Raw genomic sequence first — 17,140 nt, forward strand, 5'->3', positions numbered from 1 at the left:
AAGCATCATGATAAAGTCACAAAAAGGATTTCAGGCTTTAAAATAGATCAAAACCTCTGGGAGGCCTTTTCCACTTAAAATATTTTCTGACAAGCTTGGAAAGCACCTGGAAAACCACAGGGAACTCATGACTTTGAGATCACACTCAACTTTGCTTTGAGTAAGAGTTCATTTGAAAAAAATATCAGTGAAATTCCTTGAAAAAAAATCACAAATCAGAACTGCATGGATTTAAATGGGAGAATCTCACTTCTTTTCTTGCAAAACGATGCATTGAAGTTCTGTAATACAACAAAAGAGGAAAATATCTCTGTACTGGGCTCTTCTGCATGCAACAGAAGAAGCGACCACCACCACCAGGACTCATTATGGGCTTTGCCAACAGCTTCAAGCGAGGGACAGGACGCTGGGGAGGTGAGAAGCATGGGCTGCATTTGCACTCGGGATTTGTTCAATCCAGGTCAGGTTTGAGGCACACACATAAGGCAAATGTGTAGGAAGCTTGCTTCAACACTCCCTGTGCTGCGCCTGCTTGATGGTGGAGCAGAGGAGCCTTTACGGATGCTGTACAACCCAGCGCTATTTATGTGCATGAAGCTGGGAGGCTACGGATAATAAAAATGCAGGGGCTCCTCTGAGCCTAAATGCAGTGTGCAACAAGAAGCCCGCAAAGCCAATTCTACGCGTTGGTACAAGGAACTTCTCAGCTTGGTTTGATGCTGCTAATGCACATGGTTTCATCTGAAAATTATTTCTTTTTTTTTTTTGGCGCTATTAATTTCATCACAGAGAATCCTTTAATCCTCTGTTGACAACGGGCTGTCAGTGCTAAATCAATCCTGATTTGGAAAGGACAGCCCAAAACCCATTCTCAGCACAAAGTCCCTGCCTCAGGAAGGAACTGAGCACAGCAAGGTCAGCAACGCAACAGCCCAGCAGCAACCTGGCACGCTGAAAAGCCACCAACCAGCACACTACGCCCCGGTGTTACACGGATCCATTTCAGAGTGGTCTTTAGGGATGGGTAAGGCAACCTGGGTGCTGCCTTCTCTGCTGTCCACGTGCTTCTCTGCTGAACCACGTTCCCCGTCTCTCCAGTACTGCCTGAATGCACAGCAACATCCATAACTCTACCGCGAGACACTCTTGGCTTAAAAAGAGGAGGGGAGAGAGATTTTTTTTATGAGCTATTAATTAAATATAAATATTTCATATCAGCATATGAATTAGTTATTATGTAGTGACAGGTAAACTCCAGATGGTGCCAGCTTGATCTGAAACCTTCACAGAATCTTCTGAGGAACCCACCCGTACTAGGGAGCTGGGCACATGATTGCATTTTTTGGTTCTCAAACTAATTATTTCTTGCATTCCTAATTTAGTTATTTACTCTAAAGAAAACTTTGGGGTTTTGGCATCTGTTAAGTATCCCAAAGGATGCATCTGCAGAACACAAAGGTAAGAGAAAGGAGGAGGTAGTGCCTGAGGAGGTCAGCACGCTCTGCCAGGATGAGACAAATCTGTGCTCAGGTCACACGTGCACCCAGAGAGACCTGAGCTTCTTTCTCTTTCCTTGAAGTGAATGAGCCATCGGGTTACAGGAAAACTGCGGAGAAATCTCTGATTTTTCTGCTGGCAGTATTTATGCTTGCATGAAATCCCTAAATACAGCACCACGTGCCCATCTGCACCAGCATCCAATCTCCACCAGTACAGAGCAGCAAAAAATGTGGGATGTCCCACAGAAAAACGAGCAAGGACAGAATTACCTCCTGCCCTGACGGACCCAAACAGTAGCTGCAAGTCTCCCACTGAGGCACTTCTCAAGTCAGAGCTGTTTAACAACAACCAAAAGACCTAACAATGACCATGAACATCTGTCCCTGGGTGGCCGCCTTTAACTTGCACGTGCCCCCACTTCTGAAATGGTGCAATTGGAGCAAGCACTGCAAACACAGCTCTCCCTCTTTGAGGGGACATCCAAACCTCTGAGCACCTTTCCACCTGCCTTAACGTGCACTTCCTTTGTATTTTATACCATGGAGAAGAGGGATAACAGCAGGAGTTTAATTCCAGTATACCCCATCTCCTGCAGGCCAGGAGCTCTTCCAGGAGATGAGTGAAAAACATTCAGATCATCCTGAGGACATAAAGGAAATACAAGTGGCCTCCCACAGGCTGGGTAAATGCCAGGTTTCTCAGAAAAAGGGTTCCACTCTCCTCTGGCCACATTCTGTAAACCTACACTTTCAATTCCTTAGCTTTCGGAAGTACATAAACAAATTCTGACCTTTTAAGAGCTGAAACTGTTTCAATGAGCTGTTGTTTCCACTTTGACTGAAACTTCTCAGCTGCACTGACCCATTTTGCAAAGCCTTGTCCTGGGACTGCATTTTTCAGAGAGCAATGAAAAACAAAAAGCAAAAATCCACAAGAACAAAAATCCTCAAACCCAAGCATCAGCTCTTGCAGTATTTCAGCGTGTATGAACGCAGCACTACAAAGACAAGTTCACTACATTTAGTCACAGATCCAAAGAAGTGGAATGCAGGTGAAGACTTTTTGCCAGTTCTTATTCTACCCAAATAGTCTAGTCTAGACTAGATTGTATCAACAGAAAATCATTAAGTCATGTGCAGGTACAACCACAAGACAAGTACAGTTCAGTGGTAAATATCCAGACACATAAATCAGAGGGTTATAGAGTGGTTTGGGTTGGGAGGAACCTCAGAGATCATCTAATTCCATCTAATGCCCAGGGATGGGGCATCCTGGAATCAAAACACTAGGTTAAAATGCATGGGATAAGAACTTGGATGCATTTACTGATCTTAGATTCAGTACCAGCAGGACGCACTGAACAAGCATCACGGTGACAATCCAGCATTCGCACAAAGCGAGGAGCCCCATTCCAAGAAGTTTTCCTCCAGACCATTCAAGTGCCTGGAAGGATTCATCCCATCTATAGGCTGTCTAGCAGGGGACTTGCAGAACTGCCCGTGTTTAAGTGACCATGAAAAGGAAGTGCTAAACTGTCCTTCTGCACTGCAAAGCCTGTGCTTATACCCAGCCCAAATCAAGCGTTTACTGTTAAGTGAAAGAAGTTCCTGCACGCTGCACTGGGCTCAGAAACCAGCAGTCAAAAATATGAAGTTACTAATTGTGTCACTAACACTGCACGTGACACTTTCACTGCTTGCAGCCCACTCACCCACCTGCTCAACAGCTACGCACCTGGCTGGATGTGACTGGGGCAGGACACGGCACATTTCACATTTCTGGAGTGCCACAGGGTCCTCCTCTGAGAGGTGCCTAAGAAGCACACTTATTGTCATTACAAGTAGTTGCGAGGTTTTTATGGGAAACCAGAATCTAAATGCTAGCTGTCAGAGACCTCTGAAGCGTAACAGCCCGATTTATTCTTAATTTGATTATTTGTATTTGAATAGAGCATGAAGAAATACCCTAAATTACAAATAGGTTTAATCTCATTTGCAAGATGGGTATTTGGAGAAGCAGTTACCATGAATACAGCTGATAGAAAAGCCTACCAAATCATGAAGAATAACTCCTGCAGAACAATGTACAGCGCTGAGAGAGACAGGAATGTTGGTTTGGTGTTTGTGTGTGAGCGTGGTGGTTTTTTTTGCAGTTAAATAACCAGTTATTAAAATCAGATAGATTGCTACAGGTTCAGTTTTGCTACCTTCAGTTTGTGTCCTAGGAACAGGCATTGGGGCTGGAGCACCACCTCTGTCCCCACAGCTGCACACCAGCAGGACACCAGCCTCACCTCACCAGCTGCGAGCATCATGACAGATCCACAGGCACTTTGTGCCAAGCTGATCCAAACGCAGTCCCAAACACGGCTGTTCATATGGATGGCCTCACAGTGAGGTCTCAATCCTTCCTCAAGACCCACATGTTTTCAGTCCTTATGAGGCAGGCAGTCACCTTCGTGGAGATGTCCAGGGACTCATTACTGCTGCTAGAATAACATTTGCACACGCTGACAATGAAATGACAAGTGCCCTTCCTACTGCTGTGAACAAGGCTGCGGAGCTCTCCCTAAGCAGCATCAGAAAACCCAGCATTAATTGTCCCTTTAAGGATGGAGAAGCAAGGTTGTAAGTGTTCCTGCTTGAAGGAAAGCCTTTTTTTTTTTTTTTTTTTTTTACAAAGGATCCCTGTTTCCCTGCCTCTCTAGATTCTATTAAAAGCTTGCTGCAGGAGCATTTCAAAAGGAAGCTCTTTACAAGTTATTAATTTGGCTCCATCAGGCACTTCCAGACAGCGGGATATTTGCAGACACTACTAATTTTCATCTTCGCAGGACCTGCTTTTGGAAATCTATTTAACTGAACGTTAACTCAATCTATTTAACCGACCCTCCTTCAGATGTTTAATGTCTTTCCAGCTGATTTTCTTGGAAGTTTACACATTGCAGTTTAGGTCCAGAGCTGAAATCCCCAAAACCAAGTAACTAATAATCCTCCCCCCACCACAGAGCGCTGCCACCAGATTCACTGAGGTTGGTACATTCCAGCTCATTTCCAGGTTTTCCGCTGAGGACCAGCGACCTGCGTTATCAGAGCTGCATCTGGAATCCCAGAATACAGGGGAACATATGCTCAGACTAAAATTAATCACATTATACACGCTGGATCTGACATGGGCAGCGCAGACAGTTTGGCAAGAAAAGCTTGTGCACGGCTATCACTCCAGATCCAAATGCTGCACTTCCTACCTGCACGCGCTGCATTTATGTATTTTTAGCCCTTGTATTCAACTGTAACTAGGATATAACATTTTTCTTTGATCCTAGGCAGGAGTTTTACAGACGTACCTCATAAATATTGTGCAATTTCCATCAACTTCAGAGCTTCACTGGTGTTAAAGAATTAATCCAGTGGGCAAATTTGGTCTTCCTCCTCTTTTCACCACCCCTCATTTGCCTATCAGCCCATTAGGATTGTTCTTACTGTGTTGGCACAGCTGCACGTTAACCAGCTCTCATCTTAAGGAGCTCCTCCAACAGCTCTCCCACACCTTCACGTGCGCTTGCACAAAACCTCTCCAACTCCCATCTTTTCCTAGAGGTGTAGTTTGAGATAAGAGAAGATAAATATTCTGGGAATTGACACATGTAATTTTCTATTACCCATGGCAAAAAAATCCTGCAGGTCTGTCATGTTCTTTGCAGGGGTTCACAGAAAGCTTACAAGCAGCACGTGCCATCTCCTCATCCTCGTTACCATCTTCGTTATGCAACAGCCAGATGCTTATTAACAACGTTCCCCTAATGCTCTTTTGCCATGGCAGCAACAGCAGTATATTGCAAGGCTGACACCCTCCTGAAGAGAGGAGGCATAAATAGGAAGAAAAAAGGGTCTGCACACGGGGCAACCCTCTGTAATGAGGTCACCAGTGCTGTGAGGAAAATTATAGGGATAGAAATCACGCTGAACCCTGAAATCTTGACACTAACATATAAAAAAAAAGCACAGAAACAGATATTCAGGCAAAGCAGGCTGGATGGAAATACACATTCCTTTCAAGCAAAAAGGAGTATTTTCTCCTATCTGTATCCAATGCCTAATTGCAGCACACTGAAAATGGATTTATGGGGCACTTAAGTGCAGATGGACATCCTTGGGAGAAGGCCTCTGCAGGCAGAGGAATGTGAAGAAATGGTGGGAGAAGCAAAGTCCACGCGGGACATGGTTGTGCCAGGGCTGAATCATAGCTGGGACAGAAGAAATCCTAGAAAAGAAAGAGGGGGAAAGCAGAGAAAACATCTAAGGGATAAATTTTAAAAAGGAAACAGGGACTCAGCAGCCAAGAAAGTAGAAGCGCTTGCTGACAGCATCAGAATCATGAAATCAGTAATGCAGAAGGAGAGAAGGAAGCCACCCAAAGCCAAGAGGAGTGGAACAGATATCCAGAGCAAGCCTGGAAGGAGGAAGAAATGGGGTCAGAACTGCAGGTGGAGATAGGTTTACGTGGCAGTGTGAAGACAAACTGCTGCCTGAAGCTCAAGCTGGAGACACAGCACCCATAAAGCAACTCAAGGTAGAGATGATGTGGCTGGAGCAACAAGGAAAGGTGACAACGATGCCACCAGGAGAGTGTACTGGAGGAACAGGGGAAAAAAAATAAATCACACACAGAAAACCAAGAGTAGGGGAAGCCAGAAATAAAATGGGCAGCCACCCAGACTCCAGCAGTCGAGCTAAGAGCTGCGGCAACATCTTAAGGGCTGGGATCCGTGCTCTGAGATGAATCACTGGTGCTAAGAAAACTCCTTTTGCTCGTTTCCTCTCCCCACCAGAGTCTCTCGCCCCCCTGCCGCCTTCTCCTGAGCTATCCTTGGCTTACCCCCGCGCGCTTTTCTCAGGGCTGAGAGATTTTTAAGGAGCGGCATCCTTTCCCTCCCCAAGAGCTGTGTGTCCCCCCCCTTAAGATTTCAGTTAGCTGTACGTGAGCTCTCTCCAAGCCTTGGCTGCATCTCATTTTTTCGTGAGTCACCTCCCCCTGCACAGGGGAGGCAGGCAGGAGCGCACGCAGCTCTCTCAGTCGCCTCAAAGCAGCCCAGGAGGCTTCTCGCTCCTCACCGGGAGCTGGGCACGGGCCAGGCCTCGGCATGCCAGATACCTCATGGGGGACACCAACACGAAAAAAAAAATACAGCCTGGGAAGCACGGGACAGTGCTAAGCTGGGGAGCCTGCACGCCAAGGCGGCCTCGCTGTGCCTGCTCCCACCGACAAGGAGCCCACCTGGGGCTCCTCTGGCCAGCGGCTGGGTAGCAAGGGAAGGCAGGCTCCTTCGCCAGCTATTCTTAGGCTCACCGGAGAAGCGATTGTGGAGCCACCGGGTTACATAATCTCTTTTATATAATCGGTACCAGGCACTGCACTTACGCAACGCGAGCCGGGCGCGGGGAGCAGGAGCAGGCAGCTGGCTGGCAGAGCCCCGACGGTGGGGGCCGACTCGAGTCGACACAGCTTCTCAGAGACAAACGCCTGCCCTCAGCCTGGGGAAGGCACAAGTATCACCCACCAAGCTCGCACTGATTGCAAAAACACTTGAAGCAGGGCCCACCTGCATCCCAGGCCCGTCAGGATGCCGGGGCCAAGGGGACGTGGCACGGCGCTGAGTGCTCGCTGCCATCAGGCAGGGCGGCTCCGCTGACTTTTAATGGGCTTTGGATGGGGCCCAGGATTAGGCCTTTAGTAAAAATAGGAGGTCAAGATTACCACAGAATTAAAATAAACTTAATCCAAATGCCCTTGGATTTATACCACGGCCGTGCCGGCAGGAAAACCCGGGCTGGCTGCTGCCACACAGAGCTCACAGCGCGCGTCACGGCGGGCACTGGGGGCAGCTTCACCTCCCCAAAGCTTTGGGGCATGCTCCAGTGCATCTCCCAGTGCATTTTCAGTACTCCAGTGCCTTCTAGCTAACACTGGACATCCACACAGACCGTCATGTGTAGGGTACAACACGACCCAATACACTAATGTTTGCCCAGTGCTTCAAGGAACCAGCACCAGAAGCATTACCTTCAGTGAGACGCCCATTTAAGCCCTGCACGCTGAAAACATGGGGTGTTTCATGGAATACGAGTTGCAATCTCCAAATCTCACATCTACAAGTCCTAGGATATTTTTCCATTACTGCACATAGCGCTGAGCATTGGTCAGAGTTTAGTTACAGCTGTGGACTGCTGCCACTGGGGGCAGAAACAGAACTGTGAACCCCCAGGACAACAGGGTATATACACTGCTAAAAACAAAGTCCTCTTTCTCTAAGCACCAAAGGGACAGAAAACAGAAGACAGAACAGAATCAAGGCTTTGATCTCAGCTAACCTCCTTCGAGTGACGCTCAAATCCAAAGGTCTCTGCCTTGGCATTTTCTCAGGGTTAGGAAAGTAGCGGTATTTGGCCATTATTTAGCACTTAACTGCCTCCTCTGCTCTCTGGTTTCCCTAGCAAAAACGCAGACCATCCCAAACAACACGTAGGCAACCCCCTGGCCCCAGCCTGGCACACGCTGCTGGTTTAGGCAGGGTCACGGGCACGAGCTTGGGAATAGAGAGCGCCATTGTTTGAGTTACGACAATGAACGGAGCAGCTTCATGTCATCCTACACCACCTCGAAATCAGGGGTGACCCAGTTCTGAGGGTTAACTCAATCCCAGATGCTATTATTCCTTCTGTGTTACAGATGGGAGATGTGAATTGTTGTAGTCAAAAAGCAGAGCAGGGGAAACTCCGGGTCCCTCACACAAGGCGGTGCTGACATGTGCTTGCCTGCCGTGTCAGTGCTGCTGCTACCTCCGGACAAGCCGCTGTCCTCGGCACTGCTGCTTCACTTCTCAAACCTCTGAAAATCATGGCTCTTGTTAGGGATATGACATTTGCCTGGGATAGACAAGACAGCACTCAAGACGGGAACAGCTCACGTCAGCTTCAAAAAGAAAAGCAAGCCCTACAGAAGCAGATTTAAGACTCCTCACACCTCTGTTCTCCCACTTTTCCTCCCCCTCTTCAGGCTAGACAGCTGTCTGACCACTTGAAAGCATGATTTTCAGAGTGGAATGTTTCTTCCCCTGCCTTGGACTGAAATCTCCCCAAACTTAAGTGGCACTGAACAGATTAAGGTGGAATTTTAGACCTTCCCTGTGCTGGTTTGAACCTACGGCTCCAAACATAGCGGGGAAGCGCAGCCCCGAGCTGGGAGCTCGGATTGTAAGGCAGCCAACAGTGAATTTCTGGATCTCACTTGCACCAGCCCTGAGATAATTATCTTTAGCGATGAGCAATACATTTTCCCCCTCGAGGAGCACAAAGGAAAGAAAACACTTGCCTGACTCATCCTTACCCGGTTCTCACATCGACAGAGAGCAGCGTGCTTAGAGCCACCCGCGAGGAGCGCCTGCGCTGACTTTCCTCATTTACTGAAATATCGCAAATTAAATAAAAAACAGTTCCACCTGGACAATTCCTCTGGTGGAGACCATTATACCGCGTGCTCTATTGCACTGTCATTCCCCGCGAGGAGTCGCCGTGCAGTACAAGCACCGTAACTGCAAGCTGCTGTGCTCACACTGAGCGGACTGCATGCCACGCAGCGTGGCACGAACTGCTACACTCCTCTGTTCAGGTGAGAAGTCTCTCCTATCAAGGAAGGGAGAAATACAGGCTCAGGTCAGGATACACAAGAAAATTTTGTTGGCCTGCCTAAAACAATAATGCCAGGAAAAAAAATAATACACAAGTTAGAAGCAACTTAAACACGCCTTTGTCTCATTGTCTTCCCACCCAATACACACACTCAGACAAAGCCAGCACCCTGAGACCCCTGCCACCCTTCCACACACTTATGTTCCTCTCAGTATTTTCTTTTCAGGGTTCACACAATGGCTTGGGTTGGAAGGGACCTTAAAGACCATCTAGTTCTTCCTTCTCTGTCTGTTTGCATCTCCTTCAGGAATACGCCTAACTAGAGAGGCATCGAATGATGCTAAATGTGCTCGCCTTAACCTGACGTACCTCAAGGCCAGACTCGCGCAGGCATGGGCTGCACGTATGGATGTGTATGGTCCTAACCTCTAATGCCACCAGCACGAGACCTGAGAAGGACGGATTCACCCTCAAAACTCTTGCCAGCTATTAAGTTGCGCGACACCATCAACATCAGAGGCAGGAGACCTCTGGGGGTTGTTTGTTTGTTTTTGTCTCGTTCTTACCCACAGCACGGGAGTAGGAAAAGATTCAATCAGGAAAGGTAACAAATGGGATTGTTCCCAAGGACACACAGGCTGTCAAATCAGACAAGTGGCGGTGTGCAAAAATTCGTAAACAGAGCTGCTTTCCTACATGAGCAGGAAAAACAAACAACAAAACTGCTTACAGAGGGCAAGAGAGCAACCAGGGCTGGAGCCAGCCTGGCCCTGGGCAGGGTACATGCCTGGTGCCATGCTTCACCACGCTCAGAGGACAGCTCTTCTCCACGGTCATTAAACTTTGATCCTAAGGCCAGATCACTCCATCATCAGTAAAACGGACGCAGCCGAGGTTTTCTCCTTCAGACCTGCTTTTAATTGATCCTCCAAATGAGAGAGACCCATAGGAACAGCAGGTTGGCCATCGCTCACCAGCTGGGCTCCCGAACCACAGCTTCTGCTGCAGCAGAAGGGACCAAGGGACCTTCCGTGGCCACGCTCTAGAGCCACAACCCCTTAGCTGAACAGAAAGGGCAGGGAGGTCGTCAGCTCCAGGTCGAGCACTTCAGCTCCAATGAACACTTGGCAAGCGATGGCTACCACCGCACAAAGCTCTGCCGGCCCAAAGGAAAACTACCTCCATTTTTCCTCATCCTCTTTTTGGTGACTGCAGCTCCTGATCCGATTCCCCCGCCTGATAAGCAGCCCTGCAGGAGCAGGCAGCTGGCGGCGGGGTTGGGAAGCGCCCTCGCCACACGCAGCCTGCATCAGGTACAGATCAGAAACCACTTCTTGCTAATTCCTCCCCGACAGCTCTGCCAGACTGAAAGCTGAGTCAGAGAGAAAGAGGAAGAGATTTTTTCGGAGTTATTTAAAAGGCGGGTTTAGTTAGCGCCTATTTAGCACAAAGCTGAAGGCACACTTGAGAAGAAAGACATTTTTAACTTCCCAGTGCAAACTTTTCCACTTAATATGCAAGAAGCCTGTCAAGGCACATCATTCTCATTAAAATACACACTTCTACGCCTTTTGTAGTCCTTCACAAATGGCAGGGAAGCGACAATATCCACTGTTTAAGACCTTATCTTTCTCTTGTCTTGCATGTGCTCTTTCACACCTACATCTCCAGGTTGTGACCCCAGTCTCCAGACAGAGATTTGTTGCCCAAAAGACACTACTCAAGGAAAGAAAAAAATGATCCTTTTAGATAGGTTTTTTATTCTTACCACTTGCTAGTCAGAACAGAGTTTTTATTTGCCATAACAAATACTAATGGGATTTCAACAAAGCCGTCAGCAAAAGGCACACGCTGTGGATACAGGTACGCTGCTGAGGACACAAACCCATGGGGCACCTTCAAAAACGAGGCTGGCCACTGCTTTCTGAAGTGTGTCTGACTTAGATGGATTTTACTTGATATCACAACAGATTAGGAGTACACAGGCAGCTACCTTGGCTGACCCAGAAATCAGATTTATTTATTTTTTTAATTCAGTACCATCAGCTCAAGCATCACTCTGCTCCTGTCTGTACATTCAGCCTACACAGATGAGAAGGGCAAACTTGCATTTGGGCACACTTACTCCAGTTCTTCCTAACCCAGTCCTATTGCAGTAAACCAAAATAAATTTGCATTAAACCAAGAGTTTTTCCTTGAAGCTTTTTTTTTTTTTTTTTCTCCCCTCCACTGATTTTAGCTAAGACTGTTTTAAAAGAGCAACTGAAGCCTGAAGGCATACTTGGGTCAAGTTTAACACATCCGTCCAGACACCTGCGTTAGCTGGGCGGGAAGTACCACGGTCAAGAGCGTCAGAGGACTTTCTTTTTATAGAGAAAGCACGACAGAAGGTGCTAAGCATTTCTGACTGCTTTTTTAAAAAAAAAAAAAAAAAAGTAAATAGGTTTTATAGATGCTTCTTCTGATGGGGAGAGGAAAACACCAAAAAACCCCCTGCACAACTATTCACGCCTTCCCTTGCAGATAGCAGTGGGACACCTTGCTCTTCACTTCCCTTCCCGCAGCTAACACGAATCCTTCTCCTCAGCAGCAGGAGCAAAGTGAGAAAGGGCCAAGAGCTCAGTCCTCCTGCCTGGAAGCCACAGCCCATCTCGCTGCTGTCAGGAGGCAGGGGAGACTTGCCAGCACCAGTTGGATCACGAAACGATTAATCCTAAATTCTTTCCTGCCTTCACTCAGCAAAGCAATAGCTACTTCCCATCCAGCAGCAAGACAGTCGGAAAACTAAAAGATTGCCTAAGCTGCTAAGCCCCTGTGTAATAAAACAAGCAAGCAGCAGAGAGTACGTGGGCACATCCACGCTAACAACTCCCTCCCAGAAACTCTAGTGCAGCCTCTTCCCATCACAGGTTGAGGAAAGGATCGTGCTTCTCACCACTTCTGCTTATGCAAAGCCCATAGAAGTTAAAACCTTCTGCACTCCATCAGCAGGATGGCGTCAGTGGGCTTTCACGGAGAGGGACACCAGAGAGAGAACCTCGGTGTGCAGGGGTGCACACATTCCTGGAGCACATACATAAAGGAAGCCCTGACAGTTAATGTTAAAAAAAAAATAACACCTATATGTATATATCAGAACCTGCTAGGATTATTGGGAAGATGCCCACAACTTCCAGAGCTCTGGCTGTGCCTACCATCATCCAAACTTGGTGGGCAAAAAGCTTCAGAAGAGCCAAAGACTTTAGGCTTATCTTACACAGTAGAACCTCTCCTGTTGAAATCCACTTACAAAAATAATAAAAAGCTTCACACAGCAGTTACCCAACTGGGAAGAAGCTGGCCAACTTTGCTTTTTACTTGGATAAATCTTACACGACAGACTGTCACAAGCGCTTGAATGTTATTTAAAGTTAAAACATTTTGCTGTTCACATTACATGTCTGTTCTTCTGCTCTTTAAGGAAAAAAGGCGCTTGACTCATTTGTAGTATCTCCCATCTGACAAATTAACAAGATAATAATTACGCTCGCCATTTTTTTCCAACCATCCAATTATCAATATTTCTATCAGCATACACGTTATAATTTCTAGTAATGAGAAGCTGAGCGTGCAGAAACTAGTTCCAGGGTTGCTTTGGACACACCACAGAGGCCAACCAGAAGCTTAGGCGGCTAAAATTATTTGACAGTTCTCAAGAGCAAGGCTACCCAGCAAGCTACAAACCAAGCTGCCCTCAGCACAAGTCACTCAACAACTCCTCCTGGACTACCACCAGCAGCATCGTCCGCTGGGCTTCAAAGGCTCAGTTCAGCTTCCCATCCACGAGCTCAGTGTCAGCCTCCCAGCTCAGCCTGGCACACCTGCAGCTGCAGGAGGGGAACAAAAAGCACTCGTTCTGAGAAGCAACCCACCAGGAAATAGCGTGGTGCCCACATTCAGGCTGAAAGCAAGCTCGTTTAATCATACAGGGAGGGAAGAGGCTGGTTTAGTTTTATTTTTTTCTCATCCCAAAGACAAAGCCACTCATTAAAGCCAAATGCGAGCAAGCCTTGGGATGTCTGAAGAAATAAAATCAGAAAATCTTGATATACCCCCCAGCCTACCAAACAGACGTCATAAAAGCACTCCTCAAGTCACTCCATTAAATTGAGAGCCATCTACCCACACAAAGTTGAGACAAAATACAGTCCTGACTGAGGAAGAACTACATGCTGCACTAGTTAGCAGGACTGCTGGCTGAGCAAGAGTCCTACCAGATGCTGAACGCACTATGGGTCTGCCAGAAATCCAGCCTCTTGGTGAAACACGGAGTTTCAGGCAACTGTGGTTAATAACGCACCGCTACCTCCAGGTAGCTGAATTAATTTGAAGAAGAAAGATGGATGAATATTTAACAGCATTCATTTCTTCCTGCAAGAACCGAAATTACCTATCTAGTCATCCATCTCAAGAGTTCCTCGTTTTAGCTTACACATTCAACCAGACAACGATGACAAAGTTGTGAGCAGAACTTATGGCATCTTTGGTTTCCCTCCTCACAGCATCGTCTTCTCAGAGCATAGTTATCTGGGTCCTGGAGTTGGGGATGTTTCTCCCATTGTAGAGGGTGTGGGAGAAATAGGAATAGCATTGTAAAAGGCTTTGTAGTTATAGCAGAAAACAGTTGTAAAACAAGAAAACTCTGGATTAATTCCTCTTTCCTGCCGACACAGCAGTCCGGGTGTTTCTGCAATTACTGTATTTCAAGCTCGTCTAGAGGAAGGACGAGTGTCCTAGCATCAAGCGCCAGCAGTTCCTTACACGTAAATCCTGCTCTGATAACGATGCCTTCAGTTGCCTTGGTGCGATCAGCCACCAGCGTGTGCCAGCACCTTCCCCTCAACCCCCCTTTCTCGTCTTCTCCCTTAAATTAGGAGCAGCAAACAAAACGTGACCTCCCAGGGGAGCGCGGCGCCGTGGCTGGAGTCCAACCTGCGAGTCACAAAGAAGCGCTCCACACGCCCTGAATTGGATGCACACCTTCTGCTGAAGGAGCTCAATCCTCTCAACAGCAAAAACAGCAGCCTTTAGCACCCATTTGGACAGAAAATACATGCACATCTTATGAGTATTTTGCGTATTTTAAGCAAGGCGAACTTTTAACATCAGCAAACTACTGCAAGCGGCTCTGAAGGGCTCAGTGGCTTTTTCCCCCCATTATTCAGATAATAGTGAAAGCCATTTGTAAAATGCCGAACAGAAAATATACTCACACTAAAATATTAATTAAGATCATGTGGAAGGTGCAAACAGATTTAAAAAAAAAAAAAAGTAACAGTGCAATCTCAGATAATCGCCCGTACAGAAGTTAGCACAGAGCACAGCAAAAGTTTCAAATACCAGAATCCTTCTAAAGAGCCAGATGTCTCTGATTAGTTATTTAAACTCTCAGTGTTCTGTTTCTGGGCTTTTTCCCCCCCCCCGTAGAGCACAACTTAAAACAATTTGTATTACTTCTTATTTACATCTCATTTAAAAAGGTATCTTAAGTACTTCCAAAAAAAAAATAATCCACAGAGCCAGATGGCAAAACAAACATTCTAGATCAAAAGGGAAAAAACAAAACACAACACCAACAATCCACCATTAAAATCAGTATAAAAGCTTAAATAACAGCACCATGAGCTACATCCAAAGAAGATTTATGCAAATTACTTTTTCAGGCAGGCAGGATCTTTTTCAACAGAACACACATCACCGAGCGGAGACACCTGATCACGCTGATCCTGGCCACGCAGAGATGAATAATCCCCCCTGGGGGACTCCATCGCCCATTTCATTAATCGACATTTTGCCATTTGTACTTTCTGAAGAGCTCTGGCAGAGTCAAGGAGCGATCGCAGGCCAGGCCCTGGGCCAGGTTTACAGCCGGGGTAATGAGATGCAGCCCAATTAACTTCAAAAGAGTTGCGTGTGTTTACATTAAATGGCAATTCTGATCAGAGCGTTTTAATGCGATGATAATGGATGACATAGTGGGCAACATACCAGGAATCGTTCATCTGTGTAGGTGGCATAAACATATAGTAAACACCGTATTCAAGAATTATATTCATTACCGAAAACAGTAATTATACAAGCCAGCACTCCAGCTTCTATGTATGGGTTTGTTCAGATTTTTTTTTTAAGTATTAATTCATTTTGTGCCTAAACCCCATAGAGGCAACACGGCTCGTCACACCTCCCAGACCTGCAGCCGGCCAGCCTGCGAGCACTGAGGGCTTTATAAAGCTGCGAGCATGTCTCGGATGAGCCCACGGGCATCACCACAGCCATCTCAACAAGTGGAGGAGCCAGGGACCAGCAGCAGGAGCAGGATGGCAAACCCACCGTGGGGACCGAGGGTGGGCAGCGGTGCCCTCGGCAGCGTGCCTGAGCTTCGAAGGCAGGAGGAGAGCCAGCTCCCCGCCCGGCCAGCGGGCAGCCGTGGATCTCCCTGCTAAAAAAGGGAAGAGTTTTCCAGCCCTGTGACATAACTAGGTGGCACAAATCCCCTCTCGGATCAACGTGAGCTGCTGTTTTCCCCGCCGTAAGCGCCGAAGCCGCGCTGCCAAGGCTCTCCCAGAAGTTTCGCACGCTGCTCCTCACGCCGAGGCGACGCCGCTGCGTGCCTGCCTTCCCACCTACATTCTGCCCACAAAATGACACTCCAAAAAATAAAAAATGAAATAAAAAAGGGAAAGAAAGAAAAAGCCACCTTCCACTCTCACCCCTCCTGAAACACACCAGCTCGCAGGGCCAGCCCCCGATCACCACTGCCAGCACCCACCCGCCCCGTCCCCCTGCCTGCAGCTCCCTGCCCGAGCCCAGCTCTCGGCGAACCACCCCGCGGTGACCCCAAAAAAACACAGACGACAGCGGGAAGGAGGCAGGTCGCTGCCGGCGGCGACACCCGGCGAAGCTCCTCGCCTCCCCCCCCGGACCACGGGGGTCGCGGAGCCCATCGCGGCCGCCCCCTGCCCGGCCTCACCTCCCACAGCAGCGACAGCAGCAGCGCGACCCCCGGCTGCAGGCGCCTCATGGCGCCCCGTCCCCGCCGCGCCCCCGCCGCCTCACAAACGCCCGGGCAGCGCCATGCCCGGCGCCCGGGGAAGGGGCGGGCGGCACAAAGGAGCCCCGCACCGCCACCACCGCCACCACCACGGCGGCTGAGGGCTGAGAGAGGCGGGGAGAGGCGGTGCCCGCCCCGGGACCGCCCCGCTCCGCTCCGCTGCCCGGCCGGGAGGAGGCGGTGGCCGCCCTCGCCCCTGCCTCCCCGGTGAAGGGTGGCGGCGACCGGAGCGCGAAATGGCGGCGCCCCCCGCCCCGCGGGGCAGCCCCCGGCGAGCAGCCCGAGCCCCTGAGGCAGAGTCCCTGAGGAAGGGGAGGAGGAAGGGGCAGCGCTGCCCTGCGGGTGGGGAGCCGGAGCTGCGAGGGTGGGCTTCGCCCCTGCGGGTGTGCCTTGGGGCTGTGCACCCGTCGTGGTCATTCACACGCTGTATTAATTATCAACAGCCCCCGGCCACCTTGTCTGAAAGGTCTCAGGACTTGCCTTGAGCTGAGGCGCACCCTGACACCCCCAGCAGACCCTGTGACAGATGGCCGGGGTGATTATGTCCTGGATGTTTCCTTCACCGCCACCTTGTCATGGTGCTCGGAGCCTCCTTTTCCTAGCCCTTCTGCACCCTTACACAGCTAGACCTGGTGCTGCTTCAGGGAGAGACAGCTGTCCTTCAGATTTAGGTGGGACTGGAGTTTACCGAGGTGTTCTTCATTACATGAGAGCTAGCTCAATCCCTGGGGAGAATATCAAACTGGGTATGAAGGAGGAACTCTTCACCTTCTCCTGCTGCCATCTGAATAGCAGACCTTTCTCAGCAGCATTTCTGAAGGAGGTGTACACTCCCACGATCCTGTTGTGGGCTAGCGCATTA

General features: G+C 48.6%; 1 protein-coding gene across 1 annotated transcript in view; it reads right to left on the reverse strand.

The window, feature by feature from the left end:
• Positions 1-16,399, reverse strand: part of VOPP1 (VOPP1 WW domain binding protein) — a 59,882-nt gene extending 43,483 nt beyond the window's left edge. Inside the window, exon 1 of the mRNA XM_068674865.1 lies at positions 16,198-16,399. Within this exon, the coding sequence (XP_068530966.1) occupies positions 16,198-16,248 (51 nt within the window). The 5' untranslated portion in view covers positions 16,249-16,399. The remainder of the gene's footprint in view (positions 1-16,197) is intronic.
• Between the last annotated feature and the right edge of the window lie 741 nt (positions 16,400-17,140).

This window comes from Anas acuta, chromosome 2, assembly GCF_963932015.1.
Source record: "Anas acuta chromosome 2, bAnaAcu1.1, whole genome shotgun sequence".
NCBI lineage: Eukaryota > Metazoa > Chordata > Aves > Anseriformes > Anatidae > Anas > Anas acuta.